This window comes from Sciurus carolinensis, chromosome 3, assembly GCF_902686445.1.
Source record: "Sciurus carolinensis chromosome 3, mSciCar1.2, whole genome shotgun sequence".
Lineage (NCBI taxonomy): Eukaryota > Metazoa > Chordata > Mammalia > Rodentia > Sciuridae > Sciurus > Sciurus carolinensis.
In genome coordinates this window covers 170,222,274-170,237,264 of record NC_062215.1, presented here as the reverse complement: position 1 = coordinate 170,237,264, position 14,991 = coordinate 170,222,274, and the positions used below count along the sequence as shown (strand labels likewise).

At 38.3% G+C, this 14,991-nt stretch overlaps 1 protein-coding gene across 2 annotated transcripts in view; it reads right to left on the bottom strand.

Moving 5' to 3' along the window:
- The window catches only part of Nyap2 (neuronal tyrosine-phosphorylated phosphoinositide-3-kinase adaptor 2), a 256,201-nt gene extending 245,236 nt beyond the window's left edge, over positions 1-10,965 (bottom strand). The window contains exons 1-2 of one of the 2 annotated variants that reach the window (XM_047546303.1): positions 10,494-10,965; positions 2,058-2,293 (exon numbers count right to left, since the gene is read on the bottom strand). In XM_047546303.1, coding sequence (XP_047402259.1) covers positions 2,058-2,278 — 221 coding nt within the window. In that variant the 5' untranslated portion in view covers positions 2,279-2,293; positions 10,494-10,965. Of the gene's footprint in view, positions 1-2,057; positions 2,294-10,493 lie in introns of those variants that run through there. The other variant, XM_047546304.1, reaches the window with a different exon arrangement.
- Between the last annotated feature and the right edge of the window lie 4,026 nt (positions 10,966-14,991).

The following is a 14,991-nucleotide window of genomic DNA, read 5'->3' as shown; positions in this document are numbered from 1 at the left end:
GAGGTGTGATGTGGAAATAAATGTGTCCAGATCATTTGGCTCTTTTTTCAAATCAATGTGTGTTCTGAGCTGTCTCTTAAATGCTTTTTATCATAATTATGGAAAGTATTGCTTATTAATCCAGTAGAGACCAACTCAAAGTTCACATAACTGGGTCTCCTGGACCTCACCTATGTAGTGTCAGGGTTTCACCATGTTTCCATGTCTACAAATTCTTGGTATGTGTGTCTTGGACTTTAGACTTCCTCTCCACAGTTGGTTATGCCCCTTTGAACTCATGACAGTAAACCATCTAAAAGTTAGCCATTTCCATTCTCAGTATTTATATATCTTTAGATAGAAACCTACTGAAGGTTGTTAGTGAAACTGGAGTTGTTAGTATGGAAAGTTAGTATGGAACACATGGGTGCTCTTTGAATGCTAATAGAATGATTCTGCAAATAATTTCACTTATGCTTATTAAAAAATAGTTGTCAAGTTATAACACCAAAATTAGGAAGCTCCAGATTGTACAGCTGAAGTTACTTATAAGATAACCCTTTTTGTTTAGAATTTTGAAAAACTCAAAACTGAAAACAAAGTAAAATGCTCACATACAGGAGACCATTGGAAATAGTCCACAGGACAAAAATGTCCCAAGGGCATTTGGTGTACCCCAGAGAGGGTAGAAATAAAATCTAACACAGTTCCCAACAACAAATGAATTCACTTTAAAGATTAACATGTGAAATGGTGAAAATGTTTATCACCTACGTAACTGTGCAAATATTTTTTGACCTGGGAATAGAATACATTCCTGGTTTACTAGTCCACAGGAAAAATACACTCTTTCAAAACAGTCTTCCACATTGTCTTTCTAGTGTTATTTCCAAATCTCTCTCTCTCACATAAAATTAATTTCCACAAAATATTGGAGTGCAACCTCACTCCTTACTTGGTTTCCTTATGAGCATGAATAGCGCATCATTAATATAATAACATTCACAGAGAGCAAACAAAATATTAATGCCAGATTACATGAAAAAAATCTACTATGAACTACCAAAATACTTTAACTGTTGTTCAGTTATGCAGCTAATTGATAGAATTATTTCCTATGTTTGAGATTTTTGCACTTAGCAAATAGATTCCAAGGAAGAAGTGGACTTCATCAAACACAACAGGTTAGTCTACAGGTGCCATTGGCCAACACAGGCTTAAAACACTGTAACATTCTCTTGAAAAACCAAAACGCATCCTTCTTTTGGTGACTGTGCCCCAGGACACAATTTTTTTTTTTCTTATTTGCTTTTTGTTTCAGGGAATCAAACCCAGGGGCACTTAACCACTGAGCTACAACCCTAGACCTTTTTTTTTTTTTTTTTTTTTTTGAGGCAGGATCTTGTTTAGTTTCTCAGGGTCTCCCTCAGTTGTCGAGGCTGGCTTTGCCTGAGCTTCCCAAGCCACTGGGATTTCAAAGACTACAATCTAGCTTCATGAACTTGTAGCTGGTAGGTTTTGCACCCTGAGTATAATTCATTTGAACCAACCCGGGATACCTGGTACCAAGTAAGAGATGGAAGAGTCATAAAATTTATCACAGAGAGCACACACTGAGGGTTGCACCTGCCTCCAGAGGCCACCAGAAGTTAATTACTGATGATATTTGGTCATATTCTAGGGAGAAGATGAACCCTATTTTAAGGTAAGAGCTGTAAACAAAGACCATTCAAGGTGGGGTTTTTCATTCAACTTTAGCTATTAAAGTGGTGGTGTGTCCACTTGGGCTCTTCCCAAGAGGTGGTTGAGCAAGATCCTTTGGAGGGAACTGGATTCTTTCCCAGCCGCCCTGTAACTCCACGCGCACAACACGCAAGCAAATAACTTGTCGCTAAGGGGAGGACCCTGTCACAGGCTGGATGGTGCCCTGGCAGTGGTGGAACTGCCACCGCCACCCCATCTCATCAGGTCCAGCAGCTCTGAGAGCCCCTCCTTGACCAGGGGACAGCGGCACAGCCCAGCAGCGCTGGTAGACTTCCTCGTGTGCACACAGCTTAGGACACGCGGACTATATTTACCGCTTGATCGCTTCTTCCTGCCGGCGGCGCTTCTCGTTCTTCTCCTTCAGGTAGGCCAGGTTCGTTTCGTTTCTCAGCCGGTCGTTCTCCCGGGCAATGTCCGAGGCATTCTGAATCACCAGGCCGTCGTAGGCCTTCATCCCCAGATCCTCGATGTACTGCAGAAAGGAGTCCAGGGCCACCTCCTCCGGGTTAGCGCTTGTCATCTTGGAGGGTATCATGCAGAAGGACGCTTCCTGCAGAGGCAGAAGGCATCAAGCTTCAGCACGGATGGGGAGCAAAGCAAGGTGCCGTCAGCCCGACCGCGTCCCCAAGTCCCCCACGGTTCCAGAGGATCCATTTGGAGAAACATCTCCCTGGACATTACAATCCTCTGGAGTATTTCAAGCGTTATTATTTAATGTTACCTGACTATCAAACACTCCCTCATTAGCAGGACCAAGGTCAAAGTGACTGGACTAAAAGGTGAAATGAATGTGCAGCTATTGTGTATGAAGGTAGCCATCTGGCTTACATATTTAAAGTCGTGATTTCGTTTTTCAAAATGTGGGGAGTTTGTTTGCTTTTGGTACTGGGGATCCTACCCAGGGTCATTTTACCACTGAAGTACATATCCAGTCCTTTTTAATGTTTTGAGAGAGGACTGGTTACATTGTTGAGGCTGGCCTCAAACTTGTGATCCTCCTGCCTCAACCTCCCCAGTTACTGGGCTTACAGATGTTTGCCACAGTGGTCGATGAAAAAGGATTCTTATACCAATAAGACATATCAGACCCAAGTTTCATGTATTACAGTCATAAATACTTTTCTGTGCTATTTCATATAAATGATAAAGTTATTTAATAAAAAACTGTTTTGTATTATATGTGTTGTTCTTAAAAATTTTTAAATAAAATCTATAAATCTGAATTATTCATACAAAACATAGCAATCAAAGACATTTATAGTATAATTTCTGTAGGACATAATCCATTTTGGGCCCCCTATTTTTCCATAATGGTCCTCAATAACTACTTCGTATTATAATTTACTTTAACTCAAATATGGTAGATCACCAGTACTTTGTTATCCTGGCCAGTTTGGTGACCCAAGCAGTGATAATTTGTTATATCACTTCTACCTGAAGGCTTAAAGAGAACCAGCTAGTGAACCCAGGGGTGCTTAACCACTGAGCTCCATCCCCAGTCCTTTTAAAAAAGTACTTTGGAGATAGGGTCTCACTAAGTTGCTTAGGGCCTTGCTAAATTGCTGAAGCTGGGCTCCAACTGGTGATCCTCCTGCCTCAGCCTCCTGAGTTGCTGGGATTACAGATTTCTGAAGGTTAAAATCACATCAAATCAAGACAAAACAAAATTTTAAACCATGGGTCTCTCAACCAGTACGTACTACTCTCACCTCTAACATGATGGTTGTAGTAACTCCTACCTCCCGTTAGTGTGAAGATTAAGAGGAGGACTGTGAAGAGTTTAGAATGGAGTCCAACAGCAGTGTGCAGGTAAAGTTAACTCATGTCATCATGAAGGTGTGGCAGGAAGAAGGGCAACCACTAATGTTAACTGGATGTGTGTGCATGTATGAATTGAGGGAGGGGTGGAAGGAAGGAAGGAAGGTAGGAAAGAAGGAAGAAGGAAGGAAGGAAGGAAGGAAGGAAGGAAGGAAGGAAAGAAGGGAGGGAGGGAGGGAGGAAGGAAGGAAGGAAGGAAGGAAAAGCAGGCTGTGGAACCAGTATGCCTTGAAGAAGACCTTTCCAAATCACTGAAGCCGGGGCTTAGAGAAACTGTGCTTTAATCAAATAAAAATAGAAGCAAAGTTAAATTAATTATGTCACTACCAGTACTCCTTTATTTTAACAAAGCTCACTGTCTTCAATTGCATATTCACTGTTATATAGAAAACTGGTATATTTCAATCAGATTGAATAATCAAAAGCAAAACCAATTAACAAGGGGAAAACGTTGCTCACTGAAGAGTTTTAAATAAGCTTATGCCTTTTACTTTCTTCTAAAATCATAAAAAAAGGTTTTTGAAAATATCAGTCAACTATTTAATGTAAAAGTCCCAAACTGTTTTGTTTTATTTTTTTTCTTTTCATCACAAATCATTTTAGTCTGGACTTTTTAACAAGTATAATCATGTTTTATAACCTGGATTGTAGCTATGGAAATTTCACTTCTTATCAGAGTTTATTAGCATTCCAGCTGCCAGTCAATCCGTATTTGAAGCCCATCCAGAATTTTAGGATTTCTTCCCCAATCTAAAAATGCTTTAACCTGGAGACTGGCTTTGTTTATAGACTAATGATTTTTTGGCTATGTTAAAATTTTATTATACTTTGTTTTAAGCCCTAGTGGGTTAGATATGAAATGGTCTTTTAATTCCAAGTATAATGTAATTGAATTGTATTTTGATGTTAGTCCACCAGATTAGATGCTTAAGTGGTGGACACAGGGCGGAAGAGAAGATTACAGCTACAAATGATTGCCATTTCAGGGAGGGGTATGTGAGAAAATATTTCTCAGAGAGTTAAAGCATTACTATTATTGGAAACTCACTTCTACCCCACATTCAACACTAGATGTGCCTGGATTTAAAAAAAAATCAGCATAACTGTATTGCAATTAAGTTTCCCGGAGTTAAGCAATCCAAGTCATTATTACAAGGATGCTAGCAATAATGCCTCAGGCTGGAAATGATCACTCCCACTCTACCCTCTAGCAAAACTGTATATTTCCCAGTTGCGTGAGGCATTATTATCCTAAGGTTTTTACTTTTTCCCTGAAGTTTTCCTCCAACCCAAATTACACCAGTTATTCTGATAGTTTATATATTCTGATTCTTAACAAGGTTGATTGTTGACTTCTGAACATTATCTTGCTTAGTGGTCTTTCAAATGATTTGGACTTTATTTTTGTTCTGAGAAAAATATTAGGTAATATTATTACAAAATAGTTATACTATGAGAAGTAATATTTTTGAATGGTGATGAAAAATTTTGAAACAAAAAGCAGCCATAACATCTAAGTAAAACTATGCAGTATGAAAATAGAATGGATGCTCATGTGACTTGAGTCTAGAGAAGTATTCCATTCCATTATCATTCATTTATTCAAGAAGGTGTTGGGCACCTGTTGAGAACCAGGCACTAATGAAGGCAGAACTCTGTCCTAGATGTACACACTATGGTAGAAAAGAGCCATAAATGACTGCATGCATGTGCAATTAGGACACAGATCCAGGTGACCCTCGCTAGTTGGTCATGAACACTTTATTTTCTCAATTTTTGAGACTAGACAAGGAGCACTTCAATAATCGAAGGCAGTCTTCAAACATGAACTAGGACGCTCTCAGTGTTTATGAATCACATCTTCCTGTGTACTCGTCTACAAGCAAAATGTACTTTGTGCTGTTGGGGACTCTGGGGACATCCAGGAGGACAGAGATGAGAAGTCTGGAAATGTGGCTAAAAATTCCAACTAAGAAGTTTCTAGATCTATCACTTTTGTAAGTTAATTGACTTCTTTAAGCTCCAGTTTCCACATTAAAAAGAAATTTTAAAAATAAACGGTTATTGGAATTCACTTATGTTTTGAAAATTCAGTTACAAAATGCATATGTGTTCAATAAACATGATATAACTATTAGAAACACACTTATCAGATGCTTTTCCAAATTCTTCACTGTACACGGATGACGGTTAATAACTCCTTGATAAAAATGATTTTACTTTTAAAGGTAGGTGAGTAGCCTATTTAGTACAATTCGACTTCCTTAAACATGTATGTGCAAATGGAGGCCACGACAGAACTTAATTCTTTTCCCCACCAACCAAACACTTGTGGTGAGACCACTAATCCATTGTCCCCCATTGTCCACCTCTGGAAAACAAGAGCACTGGGACCTGTGGACAATAAAACTCTTTCCATCTCCCATTTCCATCTTGCACTCCACCTTTCTGGCAAAAGGATATATTCTAGGCAACTGATCTATGAATGAATAGATTCAAGTCCTCACTACAGAAAAGCAAACTTCATGTTAATTGTTGAATTCCTTTAAACTACCATTTGATGGAGTAAGAATCCACAGTCCAAGCAGGATTGTAAATCTCTTCATCCCAGAAACAAAATGTATATTTCTGGCTGAGATGGGCATTGAGTAAAGCGTGTTCTATACCCCCAAGACCTGGCTGTAGTGTGAGTTGGATATTAAACCAAGTCCACTTATGCTCCACGGAGACAAGCATTTTACAAAGGTTTGTTTTCAGTACCCACTTTCTAAGTTGGCATCATAGGAGACCCTACTTGATAAGAGGCAAAAGGGGCATCTCCTCCCGGTAGCATCTAGATATATCTTAATATGAAGAATCTGTCCTTCTAGACCTCTAAACACTGATGGAGTAGCAAGGACAAAGTGGGCGAGCTTGAAGGGGAACATTTGCATTTTGATGGGAAGCTCTTTTAAATGAACCAGGATGTGTCTGCAACCATTTTCGCTCAAAGCAAATTTGATTTTAGCCCCACCTACCTACACTCATGGTACATTGGTTAAAAACTGGTTATCTGTGGCCTTCATTTTTTGTAATGCACTGTACTGATATATCCAAAGAGTACAGTGCTGTTTGTGTTTCTTAGAATTTGTGGCCATCATTTACAATTCATATCAGGGACTCTTCTGAGAAAGGACCTAAAATGACCAAGTCAGAATCCCCAAAAAATCCTGAGACAACCTCGCAACCTCATTTTATGCCTTTCTCCACTTCAGTGTTCTGCATTCAAGAGACACTCCTTTTGTTTAATTTTTAGATTAAAACAAGGTCATTCTTATAAAAGGTACAGATATTGGCTTAAATTCAACTGGATGACTAATTGTTCAGCTTTATCTTATTCTATTCTTTCACTTTGATACTTATATCCAATGGACCACACCCTTCACAAAGATGACTTTGTTCCATTTCCCAAAATAATAAATTACACTCAACTAGCAAAGATGCATTTTAACTGGTGGAATTCTTACCATATTCTAAACACTAAGCATTTAACTTTGAACTGAGTCAATAACCTTACTATTTTCTTTTTTGCAAAGCCATAAATACTTCTTTCCTGTTCTTAACCTAGAGCTGAAAGTAACATATAATTATTCCCACAAAAATAAAACTACCCATTTCATACACATGTGGAACATAAACTAAGTGTGTCTGAATGGAATCCATGGAAACATAAAAAAAATGAAATTCCTTCCTTTCTTCTCCTTCTGTAGCTACTACTTCCATCCAGGGGCTACAAAAACCTAAGGTACTCTATGATCCTTAGTGTTAAAGTGAAAAAAAATAGGAAGCATTTTTTGAGAAATATGTATATAAAAAAGAATTTAACAAAGAACATGCATTTGTGTGGTAAATATACCACATCCCTTTGTCAGTTAAGGTATACACTGAGTGTAGTCTTAATTTACAGAACATGGCAACAACTCAGGTCAAGCTTGAGTTTCCCCATGACAGAAGGTTTTTGATACGGTAGAGAAAAAATGTACAAAAAGAGTCAGATAAATATTCAATATGCCAGCTTTCCTCTCATATACATTTAAGCATTTTTTTCCATTTGCTTAAAATTCTGAGCAAATCCTCCATTAGTGTAATATCATACATTTTGATATCAACGTTCAGTTCCATAAGGATGGATGTAAATGGATGTGTCCACTGACTTGTCAGGCATAGCCTTACTGTGAACCTTTCATTTTTATTTACCAAGAGTAGAATTCTGTACATATTTTCATCTGAATTCACTAATCATTAACTTCCTGGTATGGTTCCTTTTTTCTTCTTTATATGTTTACCCATAATTTCTGAAATAAAGTAGTTTGCCATCTGAAACTTTGATCTCTCATGATATAAAGTAATGAGAACATCCTTAACCTGGATATTTGCCACCTATACTGTGTGCTAGGGGAAGAAAAAGCTCTGGCTTGGGAGTGAATTGCTCCCTGATACTTAGAGTTCCATAAGAAGCTTTTTGAATTTTAGGCCACAGTTAACGCCATAAGATAGTCTTAGGGCTAGAATAAGGTACAGTTTATTTTTCTGCTATTATTATTGTATTTGATAAGCATGAAAAACAGAATAAATACAAGGGAATACATTTCCTGATGAAGGGTTTGACTTTCCATCTTTACTTCAAATTTATGTTTTCATTTCATTTACAGATGGGAAAGTTTTCTCGTCTCTTTATATATTTCTGCAGTTTTTTGAACACCTGTCTTAATGCTGTATGGAAGATATTAGAATCTGAGTTATTAAAATTTGATTTTCCCTCCCACTTTAATCATTGCTTCTTCCCTGAGATAGAGAATCCTATTTTGCCTATTAGTATTGATCCAGTAAAAGTTTCCCAGGGCAATTTTGACTAATTTTGTTGTTGTTCAGCAGAAGAGAAGACTCTTTTACATTTTGTGCATGCACGCAGATCAATTTGAAAACACATTGTGAGTGAACATTTAAGTATTTAAGTAATCAGGCTTCATATGCATATGTAAAATGTATTTGCACACTGCTATCTAAAATTTGCTGACTTCACATAGTGGGACCAAATCAACAGACTAGATAGATAGTCCAGCAATAATCCATAACCTGTGTAAATCACATCAAAATTGTTTTTATGATAAAATCATCTAAAACATTAGTGCTATAATTCCATGTTGATTATGCTCAAAATCCTTTCTCAACTCCACACATGGTCACGCTCTTTTTCTTATTCTCAATGTCATCAAAATGCAGCTGTTCTGCCCCAAATGGGAAATGTTGAAGTTACAACCAAGAAAGCTTGCTGAGGAACTACAAAGGCACTGATTGCTTTTTTCTCAGAAAGCAAATTACTTTGCAGTGAGTTCTCTACTATCTCCCTTTCCCAAATGGGCAAAATGGGCATAAAGCATGTAAATGGAGCCGCATCACAAATTGGATATCCCCCCAACTTCCAGATTGTCATGGTGGCCTGCTGCTGGTCTAAAGAGATTGCACAGTTCCACTAATACAGGGGCTCGTGCAGAGTGCTCCTGGCTGAGGGACTTTTGGAAGCCTTGGGCCAATTGATTCCAGACGCTTACAAGGCAGTATTTGCAAAGTAGATACAGTCCGTTGTATAAATTGCTGACTGGAGCTACAACAGAAACCATTTAATTGCATTGGAAATCTGTGATTGATTGATTGATTTCAAACAATAGTCAACCATCTTTTCTCTGGGATCTTCACACCTCTTCTCCCTCTAAACTTAACAAATACTTCAAGTTCTTGGACTTTCCTTTAGTCCCTTGCAAAGTTGTAATATTTTCCCTTGGGTTTGTTTTCACTGATTTTCTGAACTGCTTATGTCCCTCACTGAGTCCCTGTGCCTGCCCAGTGGGATAGCATATGTTGCACTTTCCACAGAGAAACAAAGTAACTTCTGTGTGTATGTTTTCTCATTAATTTATACAGTTAGCACTTAGCAATATAATTTAATAAAATAAATTGGAGTATTGGCTAATAAAACATTAAATATTAGGAAGAGAGTTAATGTTTACTTTTGCTTTCTATTCATTATTCCACACTACTTGGTTATAAATTCTCAGATGTTAAAATGACTAAAACTATATCATGTAAACTTTTCAAATGGATTATACTTTTTAAAAAGAAACTACATTTATTAAAAATTAGTTCTACAAAGCCAAAACAACTTTAAGATTTCCCTATGAGAATAGAGAGCGTTTTTTAATGTAACAATTCTTCCAGATATGAAACACTTGCATTTTTTGGATTTACAATATCACTAGGTAGTTGGAAAAATTAGAATGGAAACACTTCAACAAAATAAGTTAATGTACTAAATAAAACCTAAAGTTCTGCAGAAAATAATTTATTTGGATAAAACTAATGACAGCTTCCTGATCCTGACAGAAAATATGTTTCTCAAGGAGGTTTAGAACTGATCAGTCAGGAAGAAGCAGTTTCAGTTTGGTGTGTGTCTGGTAGTTTGGTTTTTTTGTGGTGGTGTGTCCCCTCTGAGAATGTAAAATTGCTGGCACAAATGTGCTAAGAGATTGTTGTAAAATATTTATGGTATGGAACAGTGGATAAAGAGCTAGCATGCACAACTTGAATGCCAATTAATACCCTGGAAAATATTTTCAATGCTTTTAATAATTCAACATGGCTTATTTTACTAATGAAAATCTCATTTAACCATTTCCATGGTAATGTAACTATGTGGGAAAAGGAGTAAAAATAGGCTGAGGCTCACTGGATGCCTTCGCTGTGGCTTTATTTCTGCTCCACCTAATAAAACATGCAAACTTCAGCATTAAGTATCCCTAACTAAAACCCGTTCCATTTCATAACCAGGTTGCTGGATCTATTTCGTGCTGGATTCAATCAGCATGCTTAGAGAATCTGAAAAATGAGATACATACCAAAATTTAAGTCCCCAGGGAGAGCTAAGTGCAATAATCAGAAGGTGACTTCTGTGTGTCAGAGCCCTCTCACGGCTGATCTCAGGGCAGTTCTGAAGGAGTAATCCAGCACCATAAGAGACAGACTTGTAGTTCAGCTCAGTTTTTCTTCAATTAAAGTGCATTGTGTCTGGATGGGGAAAGTGTCGAATCCCAGATTCTTCATCACTAGAGATCAGAGCGTTCTTGATGTTCTTCCTATCAGATAAAATGGCCTTTAAAGTTTGCTAGGAAGATGCAGTGGCAGAAGACAGGTGCTGGCTTCCTTACATCGACATTCGGAGAAAAGAGGGCATAGCTAATGGGTGGGGATGAGCACACAGCCCCTCTCCTTCCAGGTCCAGCCGGGAAGAAATTGGACGATTTTACCCACTTTGCTACACAGATGATTACAAGATGCGAAGCAATTACCAGGCTGGCTAAGGTCCCTCATTTGATTATATTCTGTGAAGACAAAAATAAATGAAAACAAAAATCAGAAACATCCTTTCTAAATGTCTCCTTTCGGCCAAAAAGATGCTCTTTCTCATTGCCACTTACATACAGAAGGGTTGGAGCAGCCTATCTTGTGGCAACGTCCCTCCCCCGTGACAACCCGCTCTCCCTCTCATTCTCTCTCTCTCTCTCCACTCCCTCCCTCCCTGCCCCGACTCCCTCCCTTCCCGCTTCTCTCTCTCCTCTCCAGCTGCCTTAGTCTGTTGATGCTGCTGCTGATTAATCAGGGATTCTGAAACAAAGAACCTACCTTCTGAAATAAGCGGTAATCTCTCTCCTCTGCTTCTGCAATCCGTCTGCACTGAACAGCGAAGCTGCCCGCATCCTAGCACCTTGGATAGTTCCTGCTCCCTAGGCCCATTGGAAAAGGTAGAAGAAGCAACTGAAGAAATGACAAGAAACCCGAAAGCAGCATCGTTCTACTTTGGATTTCGGCTCCCTGGGGGCTCCCATCCTCATTAAAGGCCTCACATCGAGGCAACAGAACCTCACTCTTTTATCTAACTGAGTTGAAGTCTGATTACTAAATAATAAAATGAGAAGAGGGCAAAGAAACCCCCTCATTTATATCCACGGGAGCACTCATACAATCTTCATGGTGAAGAACAATATGAATCCATCAAAAAATACTGTCCTTAGTACAGAGGATGCTTAAGTTAAAAGCTTTTCACCCCTGGCGGGGCTGATAAAAGGGAGCAACAACTTAAAGGGAACATCCAGATCTCAGTTTGAGACCCTTGTTTGATATCAATTTTGCCTCCACCCTCCCTGCACAGCCCAGCCATGCACACAATCACTGCTGACGTACTTCAGGCTGCTGCTTGGGGAAAGAGGGGAGGAGCCTGGTAACCTCATCAAAACAGCTTCATGCCACCTGCTCCCGTGGCAGGAGAGCAAAACTCGCCTGCTTGGGAAGAACATGCTCAGCGACACACGGGGAACAAAGGTCTCGCTCCGAGCGCACCTTTATTTTACTAAAATAAGAGTCAAAATTATTATTGCCCGTGTGCCATGAACCCCTATAGACTCACTGCAGAAATCATTTGAAGTCATTCTATTTTACTACTTTTCCCAAACACTCTTCTCAGTCTGTTCTTAACATCTTCCTGAATATTTACATATAACTCAGACCATACCCACAGCTTACTTGTGTGTGCATTGTCTGTACATATATATGTATATATATACACATATGTACATACAGATATTATATATATACACTTATATAATACATACACACATATAATATATATGTAATATATATACACACACATATAATACATACACACACACACACACTCTGTGTTGAGTCCAAATTTTTTATCTAGCCTGCTTTTCCTCAGAAAAAATAAAAAAATATAAATTTTTAAAATATGTTAAGCTTGTGCTATGGTAAACAATAAGCCATAGATTTATGCTTAATAATAATTTTAAGAGGAAAATGGACTTACTATTCAGTTGTGACCTGTACATTTTCCCCTTCATTTTTTTCCCCAACATCTCTCATTGTAAATGACCTTTACCTGTAAGCTGATTTTCACAGGAGAAAGATATCTAGATTCATACCCAATTTCATAGAAAAAAAAATATGTTCTGTATTTAAAGTAATTTTTCATGCATCAACTGGCCCTAAACATAATAAACTAAAGTTTGTTCTCCTAATTCTTAAATGCCATCTGGGACTATGCTACAACGTTGTAGACTTTGTTTCTTTAACTTGTAAGTATCGTGGCGGGTAGTAAAATCAGCGCATTGCAATAGGATCATGTTTCTGATTTCATGTGGTTTAAAGGGAATCCATTGAGCTCTTCACTTCTTTCCAGGTCTTGGGCATCTGGCTGTGGTAGGGGCAGGACGTCTGCTTAATGTTCTAAATTACTCTGGAAGATTAGACAGATGAAAAGAAGGAAGGAAAACAGAACTAGGAAAGAGAAGAGACTCCATTGCTCACTCTTCCTCCCCCGTGTTCTTTCTCTCCTCCCTCTCCCTTCTCCTCTCTCTCCCACTCCCTCTCCTCATCTCCCTCTCTCAGTCCTAAAACCTTAGCACATTGTAGAAAATTGCCTCAAGTACCACTTCTAATCTAGCAGCAGCTCCCCTACTGTGATCACGGGTTTACTAATGGATCATTCTTTCTGGTACTGGAGTGTTCTTATAAAAGTTGTCTTTCAGCACATGATCAAAGGTGGGAAAGATTCTTTATATGGAAATTATATAACAGACTTTTAGGAAGTGAGAATATTTTATCATGACTAGTCATTGTATCAAGATTGAATGACTGTATTTGGACAAGCGAGTGGGAAGCCCATTCCACATATGAGGAAATAATAGCCAGGTAAATAAAATGGCTGCTTCCAGCCTCACTCACACCCATCGGCTGCCCAGGGTTAGGAGCCTCGCTCACTGTGCAGACTGCGTACCTTCATTTGTGCACCAGAACAGATCAAACAGTGAGGCGAGGTTGACATATAGCTTCTAAGGTTAAAAAGAACCTGCCATTATTGTACCACAAAAAAAATGCCAAAAATATAAAAGGATTTTTATCCCCCCAAACAGATAAATAGCTGTTTATGATAATAGCTACTGCTTGAAGTGGAATATTTTCAACTTTAGAAAACAACATGACGTTTTCTCCCATTTCTTCCTTTTTTCTTCCCTTTCTCCCTCCCCCCTCACTTCCTTCCTTTCCTCCCTGACTCTCTTTTTCTCCACCTCCCCATCCCTATATCATAGAATAGGACTTGGGAACCACCACATCACTTTCTGAGTCCAACACTCTTCCGTTCCAGGCCTCAGTGTCTGCTAATTGGACAGTTTCTTCTTTGGAGACATACTAGTCTTTGGGAGTTAGTTTATGGCACCTTTGGGTATTGATGTGCAGAACCACTTCTTTAGATCTCACTGGATAAAACAGAAAAGTATGTAAAACCAAATTCAGACCCTACTTCTACCCACTCCAATACTACATAAAGAAAAATTCACTGGACTAAACTAAAGTTGAAACTCCTTATATTAAGAATAAAGGTACACACTCTGGACAGCAGTATGGAGATTCCTCAGAAAACTTGGATTGGAACCACCATTTGACCCAATTATCCCACTCTTCAGCATATATCAAAAGTTCTTAATATCACCATTCTGTAGTGATGCAGACACATCAATGTTTATAGCAGCTCAATTCACAATAACTAAACTATGGAACCAACCTAGGTGCCCTTCAACAAATGAACGGGCAAAGAGAATGTGGTACATATACACAATGGAATATTACTCAGCCATAAAGAAGAATGAAATTATGACATTTGCTAGTAAATGGATGGAACTTGAGACTCTCATGCTAAGTGAAGTAAGCCAATTCCCAAAATCCAAAGGCCAAATGTTCTCTCTAATTTGTGGATACTAACACACAAAACGTTTTAGGGAGAATAGAAGTTCATTGGATTAAACAAGAAGAATGAAGGGAAAGAAGGATGGATGGAACAAGAAAGGTAATAGAATAAATCAGACATAACTTTATTGTCTTCATACATAAATATACAACCAATGTAACTCCACATCATGTACAACCACAAGAATGGAAAGTTATACTTTATGTATGTATAAAATGTTAAAATACATTTTATTGTCATATATATCTAAAAAGAAAAAAGTAAAAGAAATAGAATAAAATTATAAATGGTCCAGTACATTCAGATTATATGTTGGTTAACATAATGACTCTGGTGTCCATAGAATACCAGTCATTGAGAGGTATCATGACTTGATATGTCTCTCAAAGCTCTCAAGTTAGGGTAGAATTTAGCTTTTTCTGTTATACTGACATAATGAGTTGACACTTTTAGGGTTAAATAGGTCCATTCTGTCAAGGCAGAGAAGGAGAGGCACAGTCCTGATGTGCTCCTTATTCTATACCTTACCAGGTGGTAAGGAATGCTTTTTGTATAAAAGTGATGCAGATGAGAAC